The sequence below is a fragment of the Centruroides sculpturatus genome, unplaced genomic scaffold (genome assembly GCF_000671375.1).
Source record: "Centruroides sculpturatus isolate CEXI.00-Female unplaced genomic scaffold, Cexi_2.0 scaffold292, whole genome shotgun sequence".
Classification (NCBI taxonomy): domain Eukaryota; kingdom Metazoa; phylum Arthropoda; class Arachnida; order Scorpiones; family Buthidae; genus Centruroides; species Centruroides sculpturatus.
Genome location: NW_019384986.1, coordinates 667,412 through 691,029, shown reverse-complemented (window position 1 = coordinate 691,029; position 23,618 = coordinate 667,412). Strand labels below are relative to the sequence as shown.

At 32.4% G+C, this 23,618-nt stretch overlaps 1 protein-coding gene across 1 annotated transcript in view; it reads left to right on the top strand.

Moving 5' to 3' along the window:
• The window catches only part of LOC111632911 (plasminogen activator inhibitor 1 RNA-binding protein-like), a 74,555-nt gene that overhangs the window by 25,940 nt on the left and 24,997 nt on the right, over positions 1–23,618 (top strand). Inside the window, exon 2 of the mRNA XM_023377439.1 lies at positions 9,677–9,827. Coding sequence (XP_023233207.1) covers positions 9,677–9,827 — 151 coding nt within the window. The remainder of the gene's footprint in view (positions 1–9,676; positions 9,828–23,618) is intronic.

The following is a 23,618-nucleotide window of genomic DNA, read 5'->3' as shown; positions in this document are numbered from 1 at the left end:
ATTCTAATCGTAGACATCCTACAGACTGGTGCATAGCTAAATTCTTCTTTTTCGTAAGGTACTTGGAATCCTCTTGCTACTAACCTGGCCATCCNAACTCTGTAAAGCATTAAACACAAACACTGAACCAATTTACGATGTGGAACGATCGACTAATCATAAAAACAAACGTTTTCGAACCCCTTCTGGGCTCTTCATCAGGTTTTAGCTCGTAAAATTCGATTGACGAATGTTGAAGTTTACGAGCTAAAACCTGATGAAGAGCCCAGAAGGGGTTCGAAAACGTTTGTTTTTTATGATTAGTCGATCGTTCCACACCATAAATTGGCTCAGTGTTTGTGTTTGATATATAGGTGTGGTGAGTAGTGATTTTTTGGAATAGAGCATTGTACGGCTTGAAGTTTAACAAAGTCATGGAAAGGTTAGGTTTTTGTAGGTTGAAGTATGACTTCTGTTTGTATGTAGATAATGGTGCCTATTTGATTATTTTCATTGACGATGCAATCATCACAGGTGAAGATGCAAAGATTGACAAATACAGTGGAACCCCGGTTAACGAACTTAATCCGTTCCGTGACTCCGTTCGTTAACTGAATTGTTCATTAACCGAAGCAATTTTTCCCATAGAAATTAATGCAAATGCAATTAATTCGTTCTAGTCTCCGAAATTTTTGTCATTTTATTTGTAATATACAATAATTTTCTTTGATGAAAATGTAGGAAAACGTAGTATTTATCATTACAGCAACAAACATGTAAACTTTGTTTAATAAAATAGCACTGTACATACCTTCGTTTGTTGTAGTTGGTGGCAGAAAATTGGAGATATATGGACCTTAATGCTTAGAAATGGTATCCCCTCCAAAAAAATAATGGGTAGCACTTCATTGGAAGATTCTTCGAGTCGAAGTCTCTTTCGGTAAAAACCCCACTAGTGGCTAAGTGGTCTTCGTACCTTGAACACGGGGAGTTCGTTCGTGGGTTCGCATCTCGCTCAGACGGGCTGGCCACGTGGAGTCTTCCGGGATTTCTCCTCGTCTGAAACCCGTAAATAGGGGCCAGTTTCCCTTAAAAAACACCTCCCAGAAGGCATTCCCCCTAGTCAGATCGCCCAAGTGTTGCGTTGTCATAATTTAACGAAGAAACATACTCTTTGTGTAAGGAACAAGAAATTGATCTAAAGTTGATTGTCTTACTCTTTTAATCAAAATTTTTCTCAAATGCGATAGCGCATTGTCGTTTATATTGCGTTGTCGTTTTCTAATGCCACTATGACTTTTTTCTTTCTTTGATGCCATATTTATTAAATATATAAATCACAAAACTGAAAAAAGAAGTATAGCACAAACACTTGGAAAAGCAATGCTTAACTTGCGCATGCCTAACACCAACAAAAATTTGACACAAAATACCGTTACGTTCGTTATCCGAATTTTGTTCGTTATCCGTGACAATTTTTACAAAATAAAAGTTCATTAACCGATTTGGTCGTTAACCAGGACGTTCGTTAACCGGGGTTCCACTGTATCCCAAATCTCTGACATTAAACTCTGTACAGAAGTCTCATCGTTCTTAGGAATGCAGTTTGATCAAGATGAAAAGGAATTAAAAATCAGTCAGTCCAAAATAACTGAATTCAATATGGAACAGTGTCCATCTAACAGAATCTAATTTGAATGAAAAAATTCTATATTGTAGATTGGTGTGCAGTCTTATGTACATTTCTGTTACAAGTAGACCAGATATTGCATATAGTGTGTCATATCTTAGATATCTAGACAAATCAGTTGTGGAACACGAGTGAAAGAATTCTTTGATATTTAACCCTCTTGCCACAAGGTGGAATATCAGAACACATGTCACAAGGCCATGTTGTATATGACACTTAGCCAAAACATCTGTTTTTTCCCTTATAAATCAGGTTCATTTGGTTTAAATAAATACGTGTTAAAGAAAATATGTATATTTACAAAACTTACAAAATTGTGTTTAATTAGGAACAAACTTTTTTCTATTTACAAAATTACAATTACAATTTTTTTAATTAGGACAAATGTTTTTATTTTTATTTATTTAATCATATGCATGATTGACAAATTACTTTCTTGTGTTCACCACAAATACTTTTCTTGCACTTGGTGCATAGGTGATTCCCTCTTCAATTCTTTTTCCATCCACAAAAGGAACATTTTTATGGTCTTGCCGATGTGGATGGATTTAGTGATGATGCATCTTTGGGCATTTCTATTCCTAGGATGTTGCACATTTCTTCTCTCAATGTTTTACTAATATGGGGATTTGTAATCCTTTCCTTCATGTGTGGTGTAACCAGTGAAAAAGAAAGTTTCTTCAAAAACTCAGCCCGACAGGTGTTGCTTTTATGTTCTTGTGGCATATTTAGCTTGGAGATTAGATAGGCATTTACTGCTGCTGCATCTAAAATGCCATAGAAGTATTGCACAGGCCAGCGATTTGTCATTCTTTTGACAGATTTTGCATAACATAACTTATCAAAAACATCCACGCCTCTTTAGTCACATTATAGAATTCAACTATGGCAGGTTTTTGGCTGATTTGGTCAATTTTGCCAGTGAATGCATGGATGATGTGAGGACTACAGTTTTGTTTTTCTTTGTACAGAAAGAAAGAAGCATCTTCAGATCATCATACAAAAATTTTGAAGAATTCTTATTATGACCTTTGGAATTTACTGTAACAATTCTTGATGAATTTCTTCATCTGTAGTAAACCGTTGATATTCTGCTATAGTAACCTGCCAAACAATGGTAGATAATCAAGAAATAGCTCTTTAGGTTTTTCCTACATGATGAAAAAAGATAATGTACATCACAAGGGGGTGTCGTAACCGACACCGGAGCAGAGTGCGCTCTAATAGTACCTAAATTATGAGAAAAATTGAAGATCGACGACTTACCTATCCACGCCACTGTCTTGAGAACTACTACCTGATAAAGTAATTTATGGTCATAGCCCCCCAACACTAGCATTGTTTTCTGTGCAAATGAAAACAAACAAGACATATCGGATCTGACACTGCCTTGTGGTAGGAGGGTTAAAGTTGTACAAGACATATTACACTTCGTTTTACAAAGGTTTAGACAATCTAGTAGGCATGAATGATGCTGATTGGGAGGAGATACAAAAACCAGGAAAAGTATGAGCAGAATGAAATTCCAGCATGAAATCCAATTGCATGGTACTCCAGAAAACAGAACAGTGTTGCTCTTTCATCCATGGAGGCTGACTATATCTCAGCCAGCACCACAGCTCTAAGTACTATAAATGTCTGAAACATATGACTACATTTCGACATCTCAACAGACATTGAAATGAGGGGATGTGTTAAGGAATGTGAATTTTGTACTGTATTTTTCTCAACTACCAGGGGGTGTCAAATCTTGCTTTTTTTTTTTTTTACCATGTTCCGTCATGTTGCAAACTTGCACAGAAGACTTTGTGCTGGTCGACTGTTTGTATTTGTTCATTTAATTAAACAGTTTCCAGTCAAACAATGTATCAGTGACATATCTTCTTTTTAACAGAGAGCATATATTTTAACCTATTTGATGTTGAAATTTTTGTTGCCTGTGATGCCATGTTGAATTTTCGTTGATGTTAAGCCTAAATTTTTTTAAAAATAATAATCGTGTTTACTGTATCATAAAAAATTATTTTTTTGTTTTACAAACAAAATAAATATATTGAATAATATAGAAACAAAAAAAATTGTTTTAAAAGTTCGTTTTAATATAAAAATTGTGATGCATAGCGCCATCTACTATCAAAAATGTTCCAATGTAAACATGAAAATATTTGGGATTACCCACGCAGGTCAATGAGGTCAACACGAATATTTTTGGGAGCAACGTAGGACAGGTTAAATTAAATTAATTAAAAATATGATTAAAAATTGTGGCCTGGCATTATGACTATATCACAATAAATAAATGTTTGTTAATTTTACATTACAATAAAAAGTCCAACTTTTGCTTTACTTTGAGTTAGGGCTAAAACTAATTTCCTGTGTGATTTGGGCAGAAAGCAATCTTTCACAATACAATGGAAAACAAAACTGGAAGAAGTTGCAAATGTCAAAAAATAACCTTTTCTTTCCCAGCAAAATGTTTTAATGCAAATATTCCAAAATAAAACACTATAGTTTACAATAAACTTGAGATAGGCCTCTAAATCAGGCTCAAAACATTTGTTTCATTAATAAACATTTTAATGGAAAGAAGAGGTGATTTTTTTTTGATATCTGCAACTTATCCCAGTTTTGTTTACCAATGTCTTGTGCATTTCTATCCAAATCATACTACAGTAGAACCTCAAACTCGGCCTAATGTGGACCGAAGGGTGGCCGAGTTTGTGAAAATGCCGGATTATTGGGAATGGGGTTTAAAAAATAAGTAAGAGTGTTTCCTCAGAAAATACTGTACTGTACTTGTATGTATTGTTTACTTGAGAATATAACAGAGAATAAACTGCCCAAATACCCTTAAACAAAGGAAAAGTACGTTCTTTATGAAGGCATAGAGCCTTTACTACATGAAAATGAAAATTAATGAATACACTGTGTATAGTAATTTACCTGATAAGACAGACCTCAGAAAAATACTTTATGAGAGCTTTTATACTTTTATAAAGCTGTCTATAATGAAAATTAATTAACTAAGGATTTTTTTGCCCTGCCAGTGTGTGGCCGAGTTATCCGGAGTGCCGGGTTATCGAGAGCCGAGTTTTCGAGGTTCTACTGTATAAATTAATTTTAGCCCCAACTCAAAGCAACGTTGGACTTTTTGTTGTAAGATCAATAATGTATTTCCCATGTTTATCTTCTGAATCAGTTTACCCATCAGTGCTACCTTAAGTTATAGATTTTGTTTTGTCTTCAGAAGATAAACACCAGACATTTTAACCATATTAAATCAAAATAGTTAAAAAAATAAATAAATTCCTTGTAAAAACAGAATTGGATATACAGCATAATAAGTTCTGTTTGATTTAATTGTTTTATATTAGTATATAAATGATAGTGTTTCTACATAGCTGTTTTTAGTCCAATATATATATTAAGTACCTGGTGTTTAATTAAACAACTATTAATACTATATAATACCTGCTAGTTTCATGGAATTTTATGTTGATACTTCTAAATGTTGGGGAAAATATCAGGATTTTACAGAATTGCCTTTTGAATTTAAAAGCTAATGTATTTTTTCCAAATGTTATCAATTTTAGCAGACTGCAAATTTTTGTTATCACCATAAGTGGGATTGGTTTATGGAATTACTTAAAAACTTGCATCAGAGACGAATTTTCATATACAGGTATCCCTTGCTTGATATGGAATTTAATTAACATGTGAAATTAATTGTGGCAATCCTTTTATATGCGGCAGAAGTTTTAATTATATCATAAAATATCATATATATATATATAAATGTCAATATCATAAAAAAATTAAATGATGCCATTTCTGTGCTGGGTGTTGTCTACATACTAAAAAGTTTGAAAATTTAATTTTATTTGAATTGTTTTGATATGCTATTTTCAAAATGCATTATTATGAACATTATTTTTATCCATTCTTGAATTGTATAAGTTGATGACTGTTGTTTAAGAATGGCTTAAAAGACTTCTAATCAGGGTCCATACAGACCTGGAAAAATTAGAGATAGTCAGGGAATAAGATTTTTTAGCAGAAAAAGTCTGAGAATTGCAAATACTGCAGAATGTCTGTTGCTCTTGCTCTTTTTATCTGAATGTGTTTAAATTCGGTTTGGTATAGAGGGGAATCTATGAAAATTGGAGCAGCAAAAAATAAGATATGCTGCACATATCATTTATAGTTTACAAGGTTTATGTCTGTATTTAAAATGATGAGTAGTAGGGGTGTGAAGCCATGAGGGGGGTGTAGCAGTTGCATGTTAACACTGAAAATGGCAATGTTGCATCTTGTTTAGGTATTGAAACTTTGAATCATGAAGAGATAGACTTTTGAAATCAGTGCTGCACAGAATGACAGAATCTGCAATTTTATTTAGCAGTAATAACCAATAAAATAGTTTGTAAAATTATAATCCAATAAGTGTGCCGAGTTGAAGAAAATTTTCATAACTTTTTTGACGCTATGAAAATTTTCTTTAAAGAAAATATGAACAGAAATGTAAGAAACATATATCATTGGAAAGAAAAAGTCAAAATGAACCATAAAAACCCAAAATGACTAATTCCAAACAATGTAGATTGTATGGAGAGCGTAAGAAAGCAGAGCACATCAACTCTGATGTAAGTACAGTAATACCTAGACTTATGCTACCTCAACTTACACGAACCTGGAGTTACGTGATTTTCAAATTTCGTCAATTCATCTTTTGTTTGAGCACCACTCAACTCTTGATTACTCACTCCCCCCACACTATTGTTCAGCTTACATGTTTGGACGTGTTGCGTGGAATTGACACATAGCTACAATTTATTTTATATTATTTATTTCTGTGTTTGTTATATCTACGGAGACTTGAGAGAGACTATGTGGTGATTTCTTGTAACCGTGAACAAATCAAAAGACGAGATAATCTTAACGAGAACATTTATTAGCTTACATGCACTTACATGCAGCTGACTTGTATTTTACACAAATTGCAAAATTATACCTCGACTTACGTGGTTATCGTTCAGTCCCACCTATTGCGTAAGTTTGGGGTATCACTGTACTTCAAGTGCATCATCATCTGGATCAATGATTGTTGACTTGGATTGTGATAACCATCAAGATTAATCATTTACATCCTTACCCTTCCTCTAATAACACAGATGGGTTTATGCCTTAAACGACTGTGATTCTGTCTCCATACACAACCCCAATTTTTTTTTACTCCATGTGATATCTGGCTAATGCAGTCAGATCAACTATTTGTCATACAAATTTGTAGAAGAAAAAGATGTATTATAATATTGACTGTTTGCATGAATTGCCTGAAATTCAGAGAACTTAACTAGTATTAATTATTGTGCTTTCTGAATAAACACTTTTAATCTGCATTTTTCAAGTTGTCTTTTTTATTTATTGTATTGGAATATGACTTCATTTGAAAACCTGCTCTCCCTCTTTATAACTTCAATATCTTCTCAATGCTTTGTTGAAATTATAGTTCTGCTGGCTAATAGTTTACATTATGTTCATTCCACATGTTTGTTTATAAGCATTTATCAAGTTTAAAGCTTTAAGTGACTATTGAATACAGTCGACCCCCGTATAAGATCATTGATTATTCCGTTTTATATGAATTCCATGTTGTACGAGTCACTTTAATTTTACAAATATGTGTACCGGGCTGTGAACGGCTCACGTATTTGTAAAATTTAAGTGACTCGTACAACATGGAATTCATATAAAACGGAATAATCAATGATCTTATACGGGGGTCGACTGTATTTAAAATTAAGCAAAAGTGGACAAGACGCACTTTAAATTATGTACCTAATACATAAAATACAGTAGGTGATCGGTTAACAAACATAATCTGTTCCAAGACTCTGTTCATTAACCAATTATCAATTTACCATAGGTTTTTATGGGAATTTGATTAATTTGTTCTGGAGACTCCAAAAAATAAAAAATATATGCATTTTTATTTTTTGAATATTTTATTTTTATATTTTTTATTTATTACGTTTATTTATATGAAATAATAAAAATACATATACATACAGTCTTGCATTTTTATTAGTCTTGTTTTTCTGTTTGTGGGAGTTAAAGAATCTGTCCAATGTCAATTGCTTTTCTCTCCAAGATTTTTCAGAACTAATTAATAGCATTGTAATTGTAGAGATCCCTAAGCCTATTAACCTCAACCTGGTTTGGATGCGATTCTAAGACCATCATTCTGACATAATCCCACTTCAAAAAAATGTTTAATAGTAGATATCAACATTAATTCTCTTTTTCGGAAGAAAACATCTGTTGCCGAGTTTTTTGGCATTCTTCTGTCATCAGATCAGTTTCATGTTCTATTATGAACTCTTCAATGTTCTTTATTTCTCAGATGTGATTTTTGTTACTCCTTTAGCTGCTTGAGTCTTCCCGATTATACTCAATCTTTCTTAGATAAGATTGAACTGTGGCCTACTGTAGACCTGTTCAAGCCATACTGCCCAGCAACAACAGACATCAGACATCTGCCCACTCTCTACCTGTGATATTATACTCTCACCTTTCGAAAAAAAAAACTGACGCAAAACTTAATGAGTGCCCACCCGACAGTCTTGCAAATACTATAAAAGAATTGTTTCTGTCAGAAAAATAAAAGGCTGGAATTACAAGGGAGAGTTTCAAAGTTTGGAGGAATACTATCCGATCAGTATATACTGGATTGATAGTCAATGTTGACATCTCCCGCACTCCAAAAAGTTTCGAATTGTTGTCTGAAGACAAGGGAAGACCAATTGGTATTGTGAGATCAGCCAGGACGTATATCAAAGTCTACGCCACTTACGGGCACTAGTCGGTAAGACCAGTTCTCGGTCATCCAAAGAACGGCCTTTCCCAAACGTAGGGAAATGAGTGTGGAGGGCTTTACTGTTAGATTATAATTTAGAGCGGAAGTTGGTGGGGGCGAATTCACCTTCTTCCTATGTCAGGGTCCCGACACCAGTTTGTCAATTTATCGATCCGCGGACAAACACGCGTATGCGATCTGATTCAGTCACACAATTAGGAGACATTTTAATTAAAAACGAAATAATAAATTTAATAAAACAAGAAAATAAACTCATACAAAATGTGGATAAACGAGAGACAGAACTACTACAAATAATATACAAATCGGGAGATAGCTAAGCTTATATTATACCCTATTCGCGATCGAGAGAGAGCTCACAAAATCGTTATAAAACATACGACCTGTTTAGTTGTCGTTCGTCTTCTTCTCTGTATGCAAGGGACACTTTGGAGATAAAGTTCATTTACTTCTTTGTATGGGAGATCAATATGTGCACAAAATCAAAGTATATTTTCTAAGTGCAGACTCTGGACTTTTTCTAAGTGTCTCGACTAAGGGCGTTGGTCATCAGGAGGAAAAACGTATGGAGTTTGGACGCTTCCAGATCTGTCGCTGAACTCCCCGAATTCTGACAATTTCCCTGTATATCTTCTGAATTTCGACCAATCATCGGCCAATAACTCTTTCATGAGAACGGATGAAAGGGGAATGAATGAGGGGTAACCATTTCCCATCAAAACGAGAGTTTTCGCAGATAAGGGAAAAACAGAGGATGTTCTAACTTCTGTGAAAGGAAGTAACATCTGTTATCTATTTTTCCCACTCTAAAACGTCATTTTTCTCACCAAAAATGAAGTAATATTTGGTGACAATATTTAACATAATTAATAAAATCACTATAAAGACCCAGGGGCCTTTCGGGTCTCACAGTATTCATTATTTTACGTCGCTGCTTCTTGTGTTTGTTCTGTGAGGTATTCGTTGTCCGAACATAAAAATCTTTTGCGAAAGTGTTCGTTAATTGATCACTCACTGTAATTTACAAATTTAATACGTGTTGTATCAAAATAGACTTAACAATTTATGAAGTATTTATAAGTATTAAATTTAAAATATTCACATTTTAATGTTACTCTTTTCGTATCTAGATGCTCTTCCTAAGCCTCGAAATTCAAAACCATTTATTGAAAGAAGTGGGAAGCAAGGATCCCGTGAGGAACCAAAGGAAATAGAAGAGAGGAAGAATCGTAGAAATCGTGAAGAGAGGCTTGATAGACCACCTGCTTCAGTTGACATACGGTAAATAAAATTTAATAACTTCAGTTACTTAATTTAAAGTTTTTAACGTTTTTCCTTTGACCAGATAATTTTTGTATATATGAATTTTGATTGTTTATATTTTAGATCTTTAATTTTCTTTTTACGTGTTTCCTATACACACACTCATCTCAGTGATTATGTAAATTGTAAAAAATATCAAATTATCATCTCTGATTCAGTCAAAATGATTTTAATTATAATTTTTGAACTTAATATAAATTCTTATATCATTATAATGATTTATAATATAAAAAGAAAACCTGACATCTGAAAAAAGTATTGTTCTCTGTTCAATGGTTAAGTTCACTGAATTCAGTAGTTTTATACATAAAATAATACTTAACAGTATTTAAAATTAGTGTTTGTCTAGTTATCTGGGGCAACCTAAACATTTTTGGTCTATCAAATGCACTTATGAAGTAGTCTGGCAAGTAACTTTCATTTATTATTTTGTTTTTCTTAAAGTTTTATACTGTAGACATATTTTGCACCATTAAATAGTAATTAGCATTTGTTTTAGTAAGAAGTAATAATAATAAATTTACTTGATGTCAAACTCAGGACAACAAATCCAATATAAGTGCCATAAAATATGGAATATATGAAATGAGAAAAGTAACCAAATAAACGGCCAATAAAATTTTCCTATGTCTACTACAAGACACAGTGGTGTCATCCTGACAGGGCGCCAATCCCGGAACTAGAAGAGTCGGTGTGAGAGTCGAGTTTAGTGAATAAATTCGTTAAATAAAATTTTTGTTAAGGGAGGAAATGGAAAAAATTTTAACTTCAAACTGCCATAAAAAAACGAGCATAAAAATCTTTTCCCACGAACTTAGTTCCTTGTCAAGCATGATACATCGAATGTGTCACCCGAAATCTTGAAAAAGACTATTGGTCAAAGAAAAAAGAACAGTCCTAATAAGGCAGTGGAAAAAACCCAACGAGACCCCTTTTATAAAAAGGAGGGGTCGATACGTAAGAGTCAGTCTCTGGAAATTTGTGCGCACTGTGTTTTTTACAAAAACGGATAAGTCGCTACCAGGAACTCATCTAATCGCCGCTGTTCGAAAGGACTACGCCCGACAACGTTAGGAAGAACTTTGTGCTACTTGAAAAACATTTCAACGTTCGAAAGAACTTTGTGAAGACTAATCAACGATTCAACCCAAGACTAATCAATGATTCAAACCAAGGTATTTATCCTCGCGCGAAATATATGTGAGCTCTCTCTCTCAGGAATACGGGTAACCGAAAAAATTTAGATATGTTAATTAACCCAATTATATATAGCTATTGCGATTGTATATAGTATGAACAATAAACGGGTATTACGTCTAGATGAGTGTAATTCCTCTGGTTCTCTCGGTACGCCTCCATCCCGGAACTAGAAGTCCACAACGCGACCGTTCGCATAACCAAATAAACAGCCAATAAAATTTTCCTGTGTCTACTACAAGACACAGTGGTGTCATCCTGACAGGGCGCCAAAGAGGTGCCGACCCTGCGGTCACAAAATATGGAATATATGAAATGAGAAAATAAAGAAATTGAGCATTGATCATAACTGGAGGAAAAAACATTGATAATTTATGAAGGAATAGTCATCTGTATGAACAATAGAACACTTAATTACATTTTAAAGAGAAATTATTATAATAATACTTTCTCATTTTTTTCTTAAATTTTAATCACTTTTACTCTCCATTGCATTTAAATTTGATTTAGAAAATATTTTAGTTTGAACCATGTTACTAAATTAACAATTACATCTTCCAGATTAGTATTAATTCAGTTTTTAGTTTTAGACAAAGTAAATATACAGTATGAGAAAAGGCTTGTTTTTCCAGGACAAATAATTTTCTGAAATAGACAAGTTTTGTTCTGAATTGAACAAATTTTACTATTTTATAATAAATATAGAAAAACCATAGTCTTCATAAATAGCAGCTTTGCTTTAGTGATTAACAGATGATATTGGCTGGAATTCTTTAATTAATGAATTAACTTAAAGCCAAACATTGCCAAATAATATAGGGTTATACTATTATTAGTACTACTACAACTATTAAATTTGACAAGATATGGCATCTAACACCTGCCTCTTGTTAGGGTGACCATTCATTTATCCCAGATTTCCAAGATAGTTGCTGGCTTTGTCCCTGGAATGGAATTTTGTCTCTGGTTTTTTGTTTCCTTATTACTGTAATAATAAACATCTTATACCTGATGAGTATATATATATATATATATATATATATATATATATAAAGCAACTTGTCACTAGAGGGAGGCATTATGTGCCATCTCTTGATTAAATTGATAATTATAATTTTAATAATTTATTAAATAATTTAGAACCTTCTGGAATAAAAGAACTGATCTGGGGTGGGCCTTGAACCCACAATAATTGCTTTATATTAATCATTTAATTAGCCAAATTCTAGTCCAATCATTCAGGTGATTGTTGGTTGTGGTTACTGTAATATTGTCACTGCCAGAGAACATGCCCAATGTTTTTAGATTTGTCAGGTAGTTTTTTTTTATGAACAAACCAACTGTTTGGCTCCTTTTTAGCATTTCCTGAAATTTTAAAACATGGGCAAAAATCTAGCTAAAAAGCACCTTGTTGGAGGAGAGCTATTTAATTGAAGAAAACTAGCTCAACCAAAAAAAATTAAAATGTTTAGGTCTCAGTCATGAGTATATACAGTACAGTACACATTTGACTATACTTATACATGTAGGCTGCTGTGTACCCTTAAAAGTGACAATTGATATGTCCCTGGATTTGCAAAACAATATCTGGTCACCATACTCTAGTGCCAAATTACTTAGCATTTAATATATACAGTGGTGCCTTGTATAAGGGATGCTGCAAACAACGGACTTTCTGTTCGGCAGTTACTTGAGATGAACAACAGACTTTGTGCGAACAAGTGCAAATGATGTTTCCACTCTTTTGCCGTTGCCAATGACAATCTGCTATTTTTATAATTTTCTGATAAGTTGTTTTTTCCCATTTTCTGATAAGTTATTTTTTTGTGAAAAATTCGTTGAACTTTGGAGACATCATTAATAGAAATCAATTTTATGGCCATTGAATAAGAAATGTTTTTTTCACAAGAAATGTATAAAATTACAGTACTGTATTAGACTTACAGTACCTAATTTATATACTGTACAGACGATAGTAAACTCAACTTGCTCACCTAAACTCTTTGTAACGTGTAAGTAGTTCAGCTGCTCGTCTGCTATTGGTCCAGAATCGACCAATCCTGTCGTGACACGAGTCAGCAATGATATTTCACTGCATTTTACGAGTCTCTTTTAGTGTCTTTATACAAATACAGTCACAATTTTTTTTGCCGCGATATACGAATAGGCATTATATGAACCTGCATTATAGGGGGGGTCTACTGTATTTTTATTTCATATGTTTCGGCTAATGCCAAACTGGTGATATATTGTCGCATTGTTGTAGAAGGATTAATGTTAATTGAATTTTTGGGTTACCTAGGTAATAAGAATAGTAATATACAGTAATACCTCGACTTAAGCTACCCTGACTTACACAAACTCGGAGTTACGCAATTTTCGAATATCATAGGTTCGTCTTTTGTTTAAGCGCCACGCAATTCTTGATTACTCACTCCCCCCACACTATTGTACAGCTTACATGTTCGGACGTGTCGTGCGGAATCGACACATAGCTACAATTTATTTTGTGTTATTTATTTCTGTGTTTGTTATATCTACGGAGACTTGAGAGAGTGTATGTGGTGATTTCTTGTAACCGTGAACGAATCAAAAGACAAGATAAGATTAACAAGAACATTTATTAGCTTACATACATCTGACTTGGATTTTACACAAATTGCGAAATTATACACTGACTTACGCGTATTCGACTTATGCGGTTATCTCTTGGTCCCACCTATCGCGTAAATTTGGGGTATTACTGTAGTCTGATATAATTTTGGTAATTGTTTATGTTTAATATACAGGGTATTTGATTTAACTTGGTGCAGCAATTGGCCCACACTTTCCTTCAACATAGAATATTATGTTGTAAAGCATGTGGGTTTTCTATGAAAAATGAAGCTCACATGACATTGCTGATTGTAGCACCATCTATGATGATTCAAAAACCATGTTTGGCTGTCACAGTTACTTTTCTTCCAGTCCAGAATCATTATATAATAAAACATGGAATTTCCCATTAAAAAAGGACATAAATAATTTAGTTATATCCTTACATTTTACTTTATTATATTATTGTCAACTTGGGACTTATCATATTATTAGGACAATTGTATTGTCGTATTGGTTATTTGTAAAAGTAGGCATTCTTAATCAGAAAAAATAAAAATTTTTTTCATATATTGTTTTCCTTGTACACACAATACACATGATATTCATGTTTCAGACCATTATGTCTTTTTTTTTTATTTTCTTTTTGAAACCGTGTCCTGTTTTATATTTGTGGCGTAATAAACACTAGTATTGTGTTTTATTCCAAAGACACATGGCAAATTTCCCATCAAATTAATCAACTAATAAAGGAATTTGATGGAAAATTTGCCATGTGTCTTTGGAATAAAACACAATACTAGTGTTTATTACACCACCATTATGTCTCTCTTCAGTAGATTTATCACAGCGATGTACTAAAACAATGTAGAACTCCTCCTTTTGCAAATAACAGGCATGCTAGTATAATTGTCCTAATAATATGATAAGTCCCAAGTCGACAATAACATAATAAAGTAAGAATGTAACTAATTTTCATCAATTATGGTGCCATCTACCACAATTTGAAAAAAATGCTTCAGTAAACCCTACATAAATTTTGAGGTAGAATCCGAATCTGCTATGAAAAATGGGAGTTCCCATTTGAATTTACAAATTTGTCCTGCCCCACACCAGTGGTGTGGCAGGGGACTAAGTTTTGTGGGGTTGAACTTTTCCTTCCAAAATACTGATAGTTTGTTTCAAACAGTTTTTTCATGCAATATGTATTTCTTCAGATACTTAAGTCTGAAGTTAAATGTATAACTATCAAATTTGGATATTTATATTTGTATATATTTTTAATACTGTAACTAATTAACTTTTTGTAGATTTTTATTATTAAATCACAGAATTTTTTGTTTGCATTTATAAATATAATTTTACTTGAACAAATCGATAAATAGCAAATTCTTATTGTAATTACTGCTACTGTAAATAAACATCTTGTAGATTGTGAGTAATTCTAAAGATTTACATGTTGATCTAATAATTGCTTTATAGTGTGCGAATAAACTTCTAAACTTACAAAAAAACTTTATTTTTTTTGTAAGTGTAGCAGTTTATTACCTGGTGGTTTGTAAAAAAATGCACCCTGCAGTTACAACAATTAGTTTTTAATATGAGATGACAAGAAATATAGAGCTGGTTGCCTTTGGACAACTAGAAAATATTCTTAATTTTTAATCCTGATACAATAATAGTTTTGATTATTATTTTTTACATTACATTTAATACAATTTTACTGTTGTGAGTAGCCAAGGGTATAAGGAAATTACCTATATCACTTACTGGCGCACGATCGTGTGATCAGCTCTCTAAACTTTTTATAGGAGGGCGATAATCGCTATATGATCCGAACGGCGGCGAAGTTCAGATGCTCGTCAGGTTCCCGACACCAGTTTGTCAATTTTCTCGTTGCGCGGACAAACACGCGTATGAGATCTGATTAGGAATCAATTTAAGAGACATTTAAGTAAATTTAACAAGAGTAAATTTAATAATTCAAAAACAAAACGAATACAAATAATCGATGAACGACAATTAAGCGACAAGATATAGGCAAAGACTTATTCTATGCTGATGCGCGATCGAGAGAGAGAGCTCACAAAATTATTATAAACCATACGACCTGGTTAGTTGTCGTTCGTCTTCCTCTCTGTAGGTAAGGGACACCTTGTAGATAGAGTTCATTTACTTCTTCGTATGGGAGATCAATACGTGCACAAAAAAAAGTATCTTCACTAAGTTCAGAATCGGAACTTAGTCTATGGGACTCGTTTAAGGGCGTTGGTCATCAAGAGGAGAACTGTGTGGAGTTTTGACGCTTCGGATCTGTCGAAGAACTCCCCGAATTCAGACTAAATTCCCCTTATATCTCCTGAATTTTGACCAATCATCGGCCAGTAACTCTTTCATGAGAACGGACGAAAGGGGGATGAATGAGGGGTAACCATTTCCCATCTGAGTGAGATTTTTAACCAGATAAGGGAAAGTCAGAGGATGTTCTCTTCTGTGAAAGGAAGTAGCATATGTTATCTGGTTTTTTCCCACGTCCAAAACACTAGTTTTTCACAAAAATGAAGTAATATTTTGTGTCGATATTTAAACATATTTAATAAAAATTATTAAATTAGGCCCAGGGCCTTTCGGGTCTCACACTGTGTACATTGTTAGTTAAATGTGTGTAATATTTTGAAGTACACTATATTTGTTACTTTAATTTAGTGCTTAAAATTGCTCAAATTTTGCTTAGTGTAACTTATATTTTGATTTTATTTCAAATTTAGAGAAGTGAATATTATAGTTATTAAATCATCTATTTTGTGATGGCATTATAATATAATAATAATAATACTTATTTTATTCATATAATAGTTTTATATTTGAACAAAATAATCTCCATGATGTTATGACTATCCATAAGGTAACTTTAAATAAAATTATAATAGGTGAATTAATATAAACCTAAATGCTGTGTTAAACTGTCAGTATAACAACATAGATGAAAATATAGAGCTGTTAAAGCTTTATAGCAATCAATAAATCTTATTAAAATAACTTGCATAAAATCATTTAGATTTATTAAAGTTAATTTTTTTAATAAAATTAATATTCATTTCTGTTTGAAGTGATTTTTAAAAATGCTAGAATCTAGATCTTTTTTACATTATATTTACAGATTATCTAAAAATAAATAAAAGGATTTTGAGAAAAACAAAATAAATGTGTTACAAAAAGATTCAGTTTAAAATACATAATTTATAAATTTACAGATGCTTTATTTAAAGAAGCTGTCTTGTCAGTGGCACAATGTCTTGTATCTTTGTTCTTATGCTAAGAATATTTCACTAGATTCTGGAGAAAATTATTCCAAAATATAGCGATATATTTGGAATGTTTTTTCTAGGTAGTGTAATTTCTAGGCAATGCATTTGCATGGTAAGCAGCAGTTGCATGTTAGAGTCCCACTCTGGGCTGATCTTTCTTCCAGAACCTTCTAAATTATTAAATAAATATCAATTTAATTATAATTATTAAATTTAATAAGAGATGGTACATAATGTTTACCTCTAGGCCAAATTATGTAGTATTTAATTATTAACAGTGGCAATAATATAATTCAATCTAATCTGGCAATCGTTTGGCTTTAATTTCTCTTTGCAGATTCTTCATCTTTCTTAATTCTAGTGACTTTCATCTTTATTGAACCAAATAGTTTTTCATATTTTGGTAGTTATGCAGAAATGTGTTTTTTTTTTTTTTTTACACTTGCCAGAGATTAATACAGTTTGGTCTTTAGGTTAATTTTTTTTTATTGATGTTCTAATGATTTTGTTTTACATTTTACACAAATGGTCGTCTATAGAATTTTGATCATCATAATAAGTAAATTGTTCTACTTATTCATAAAATTCATTAAGTACAAGTTTGCACATATAAATGTAAATATGTAGGTTGTTTAAAAAGTTCTCAGAATTGCATATAGGTGGCAGTGTTATCAATATTAAGCAGATGACATCAGGAACCAATATCACTACTCGTCATACATACATTTTAACATTAGAGATGAAATAGTGTTATGGCAGATGAAGGAAGCACTGAATGCTTATTACAATGAAGAAAATGGAGAAAACAAATGTGTACAGTGATAAAGTATCTGGTTAGGAAAGAGGTTAAATGCCACTAAGATCAAAGCTAATTTGGATCAAGTTTAGGAGGAATCTGTCCTGCCATACATGATGGTAATCAAGTGGAAAACTTCAAACTTGGCTGAGAAAATATGGAAGACAACAATTGAGCAGATGACCCACAACTGTTGTTATCCTAGAGACATGACTAAAGTGTCTGCATGATAGGTGCTGTGTATGCTCACACCTGAAAAAAAAAAACATATGCAAACAATAACATTCAAGGGTGGGTTCATGCCCTCCCCAAGTCAGTTCTTTTCTTCCAGATGATTCTAAATTATTTAATAAATTATTAATTTAGATAAGAGATGGTGCCTAACATCTACCTCTAGTAGCAAATTACTTAGTATTAATCTTCAAAATAACAGGTTTATAGCCTGATTTTTTTTAAGGTGATTGTTTAATTATGTAGTCCTTACAAATTAAAAATGTTTTGTAGATTTTTAACTTTGTTATTTAGAAGCAATTTTACATACATTTATTTATGAAAATATATGTGAAATATTTTTGGTTGAAAGAGCAGTCAGTACATAATGCAAAATTTATTAGATAGAGAAGTTTGTAATACAGAAATTTGACTATTTTGATTGTTCAGTTATTCATAATAAAACTTTAATCAAAGAATGTGGTAAAGAACTATAGAATAGTTTGTCAATTATCTGAAAAATTGTTTAACCAAAAACTTTCAGAGTACTAATTGTAGAAATTAGTTTTCACATAATAGTGATTGTTGATGGGCTTTTGTAGACCAGCTATTGAGCATCTTGTTATCAATACTAGTGTTATGTTTTATTTATTATAGTACAAATAAAAGTGTGATGGAATGAGCAAATAGCATGAATCAGACTTCTAATTCAGGAAATACTTTACTGCATTAGAAACAGCATTGGTATTGTTAGAAACACAACCTGAAGTAAACTTTTCAACTGTCATGACAAATAAAAAATAAACCTGGAATTTAAGAGTGAAAAAAGAAACTTAAAACAAAGCAAAATAAACAACTTTCAAAAAAGAACTAATAAATAAATCTTACTTAAATACTGTAGTTAGTAGTAAAATTAGTATTAAATAATATATTTTTTATGCTGAATTCAAAGTTTTATCAGAAAATTGTAGCTTGCATGAAAGATTTGTTTTTAATAAATTAAGCAATTTTTTCATTTTCTTATCATATGTATTGTTTATTAAATCCGTGCCTTAATTTTTTTTTATTCTTTTCCTACCGAGTGTGATTGGTTATCTGAAATTGTTCCTTAATTAATTAATTATTACTTTGGACAGTTGGCATTCTGCTATACATAGGGATTATATTACTGGTAAATGGTTACTAATAATCAGGTTTAAAAAATAGGTTGACATGTATATAATAATTTTTTAAATGACATATAACTATATGTGAAAGTATATACAAATAAATATTTTTATATGTTAAAACCAAAGTGTCAAACTATACTTTACAGTTCCTTAATTTTTAAAATATATATATATATATATATATGAACAGTGAAGCCAACAGTTTAAAAAAGAATTTTTTCATTGTAAATAATCTCTGGTACAAAACAGTTACAAAACCAATGTTTAGACATTTCGCATGTAATCCATGCTTTGTTATTAGCTCTCCAGTGAACAAGAAATGTTGATTTGTCTACATTTTTCATTACACGTGGATTTAATGTACAATTAATTAACATTAGCTTAGTTATAGTTCTCCAGCTGCATTAAAACAAAAGTAAAGTTATCCTGTCTTTTGATGCCTTGAAACCAGAAGCAAAAGTCTCTTCTTTTGCTATATATGTTCTGTTGGGCACTTTTTTCCAATACAAAGCAAATTCATCAATGTTATAGACTTGTTCTGCTATATTATTGCCTTCCTCTATAATTTGGAAAAAATGTTCAAGAAATCTTTGATCCATTACAATAACAGTTAAATGTATGTCCCCTATAATGCTATTTCCTACAACATGGAATGTATCCTCCACATTGTACGGGAGTCTACTGTTATATAGTTTTGGTTCATGTCTTGCTCTAGGTCAATTTATTTCTTCCACAAATATTCTAAATTAAAACTAATTTATTTTGAATTAGTAAATTTATCGTGAAATGGCGGTGTAACCTCCTTCTTCTAGCCAAATTACTACTATTAAAATAGCTTGATTGATAATCCAGTGGATTGTTTGGCAATAGTTGAATAACATCTTAGTTGACAAAACGGAATACATTTGAATATGAGCATTTACACTGACCACACTTTAACTGAAAAATTACAGCATCTTCTATTTTTCAGGTGACAAAACTTTTTCTTTCAAAAACAGGAAAAGGGAATTCAGTTGGTTATAGATTACTAAAGATTTAGTGCCCACTTAATAGTAAATTGGCAACTAAAGAATCACATGTTCTAATTTTTGTATTTGGAGTCAAAATTATTGGTAAGCTTATTTCACCAGTGAACCAGTAAAATTTTGAAAATTTACTGTTTTATCAGTAATAAAGTTTGTAAATTTGTAATCCCTAATTGTACATGAATATTTTCAATATTTAAATTGCAATATAAAACATTTCTCTTTGGATTGTTATTCAGATGAATAAGGGTATACTATACTATGCAGAAAGATTGCAAAGCTGATAAACTGTGGTGGTTCAACTTCTCTGGAATTTCAGTAATGGAAATGAAACTAGTATTGTGTCTGTAAATATTAGAACAGGTATTATTTTGATAAAATAGCCAGGACTATAATTGTAAAACTAATACACAATTAAGACTGTATAGTCTTTAACAAAATAATACCCACACAATTAAGTTGATTTAAAATATTGAAAGGAACGCTATTGGAGAAAAGTTATGGGAAGAGTTTAATGTGCTGGGTTAGTCAAGAAGAGACTTCTAATGCAAGTAGTAATAGTTCCTAAAAGAAAAAAATTACTATTTGATTTTTAGAGATGATAGGTAAAAGAGAGAATTTAGAGAGAGCAGGAGTTTACAAGAGTATAGTCATCAAACCATGAAGGTTTAGTCACACATATAGCAGGATGAAAAGAAGCTTGTCCCAGAGAATTAAGTAACAAAACTAATAGAAGGGAGTAAATGATGACTGTTCTGGATAAATTTTCTTTATGAAAAGAAGCAATTTAAGTGGAATGAAACGACAATATTATAACAAAGACCAGAACAAAGTTTATTTTTTATGGATAACTGAGAGAACTAACAAGGAGATGGCCGGACATTTGGGTCTCTGATTCAGATGAAACTAGGGGCCATATTCTGGTCACTGTTTCTGGTCTCTTGTCTCTCACAAGCCGGTTGCTGATTGGCTAATCATTTGGATTAGCCAATCAGTGATTGGCTTGTGAGAGACAAGAGGTCAGACGGTGACCAGAATATGGCCCTAGGTCAGGGGTCGGCAACCTTTTAAGTCGGAAGAGCCAAAATTTTTTTTTGCCAACAATAAATAGTACTCGCATAAATAAAGTTTTTTGATAAAAAGAAACTAATCTATTTATTCAGAATTGTCTTGCGTCGAAAGCGAATTAAACCTCATAGAAACATCCGACGACGGCGTCATTCGAGAGCTTCCGACGGACTGACGACAGTGACGACGCGTGTCACGGGGGAGGGGTGCGATGAAAAGTGAGTACAAGTGGCTGAGAGATAGAATCGGTGCCGAATCCTCGTTAATCGATTCAGAACGATTTTTAAATGTTTTTTTTTTTNAATATTATTTATTTTATCAAAAAAAAAAAAACATTTAAAAATCGTTCTAAATCGATTGTGGCTCACGAGCCGCAGGTTGCCGACCCCTGCCCTAGGTGAACATGTAGCCCTAAACACAAAGCTCTTAGTCCAAATAATAGGACTCACTTCTTAAGCATTTTCAAGAAATGGGCCTCTGAAAATTGATTGTTTAGCTTATGTCTTTGGAAGTTTCTCTTCTGTTCGTAATGATGCTTGCCCAGTAGCTAAGAAGGTAGATGGTGGAGTGACACAATGCAGATTCAACACTACAGACTTTTTTTGGTATAACAAAATTATTTTATCATTTTATAGTATTATTAGCATTATTATTGCTATTATCATTTCTCATGTTTAACCTATTCGATGTTGAAATTTTTATTTGTTGCCTGTGATGCCATATTGAATTTTCATTGATGTTAAACCTAAAAAAAATTTTTTAAAATAATAATCCTGTTTACTGTATCGTTAAAACTATTTTTTTATGTTGCACAAACAAAATAAATATATTGAATAATATAGAAACAAAAGAGATTATAGTTTAAAAGTTCGTTTTAATGTCACTATGCGTCACAATTTTTATATCTAGTATCAAAAATGTTCTGATGTAAACATGAAAATATTTGGGATCGCTCACGCAGGTCAATGATGTCAACACGAATATTTTTGGGAACAACGTAGGACAGGTTAAAGCAAGGAGTTAAAAAATCATGACATTATTTCCTGTTTGGTGAAAATATAGTCTGTAGATTTCTCTTCTACGTCATTAAATACAATTTTTATTTCTTCGTATTTATTTTCAGATATTTTTTTGCTCCCGGTTACATACTATGTCAACACAAGTGACTAAGCTTTAGACATTACTGTGGTTGGAACAAAAAAGACAAACTTTATATGAAAATAGTAGCATAGTTGCATTTTTATTATTATTAATTGTTAATGTTATGGACAATTTTCTCATGTACTCTTATTTCTTAAACTTCAGATATAATACCACTATATGAAGAAATAAAAATTTGATTTAATGACATAAGAGTTAAATCTACAGAGATTGCATTTTTGCCAAACAGGAAATGACATCAGTTTTTTCATTTGTTATATAAACAAAACTTACTCTAACACCTTGTAAACGTGCAGCCAAATTTATTAACTTCTAACGTTTTTGGTCATGTTAAATGACCTTTATCAAAAAAAAACTGTAAAATTAGAACACTTAGTACATTTGCATAAACCAAGGGTCGGCAGTTTGTCAAGTGAGAAGAGCCAAATTGTCATGAAAACTGGATAACAAAAGTACCAGAGAGCCGCATGTTAATTTAAATGTGCGAAATACGACACACGACAGGTGCGCCTCTAGTGGCTGTTTTCGGCATAACGTTACACGGATGGACGGACACGCGTTCAATGGGTTATATATATAGATATGCTTCAGATGCTACCACTCTTATGCGACTCATATTGATCAACGCAAGTGTGGTCATGTGCGGAAGGAGAACAAGTCAAAGTTTGTTCGGCGGCTCTATCTCATAAACTCATAAGTTATAAAGCTGCGGTGAAATGAAATTGGAGTTTGTCTGAAGAGCCGCAAACGTCTATGCAAAGAGCCGCTAATTCCAACCCCTGGCATAAACGAATAGGCTTTTCGAACGTTTTTGGACGATATTCTATTGCAAATTAGGTACGCCATCTTTATCAATAGCTAATACCGTGTTTCCCCGAAAATAAGACAGTGTCTTATATTAATTTTTGCTCTGAAAAATGCTCTAGGTCTTATTTTCAGGGAATGTTTTACTTTTGCCAGGAAGAAGAATTCATATTTTTTATTGAACAAAAAAGTTCCCAAGTCGACTTAGACGAGAGTGACGTATATCCGGTGTGTCGAACTGTCGCCTTTTTATAGCGTCAACATCGGACTCGATGACCAATTAGTGCTTACTAAACCGTAGCACTATGCAAATGTCATGTGGCGTGATTCCCGGCCGACGAATTAGCCATCACCAGCCGTAACGTTATGCAAATCTGTGATTCCCAAGCCATAGTCTTATGCAAATCATGCCGTGT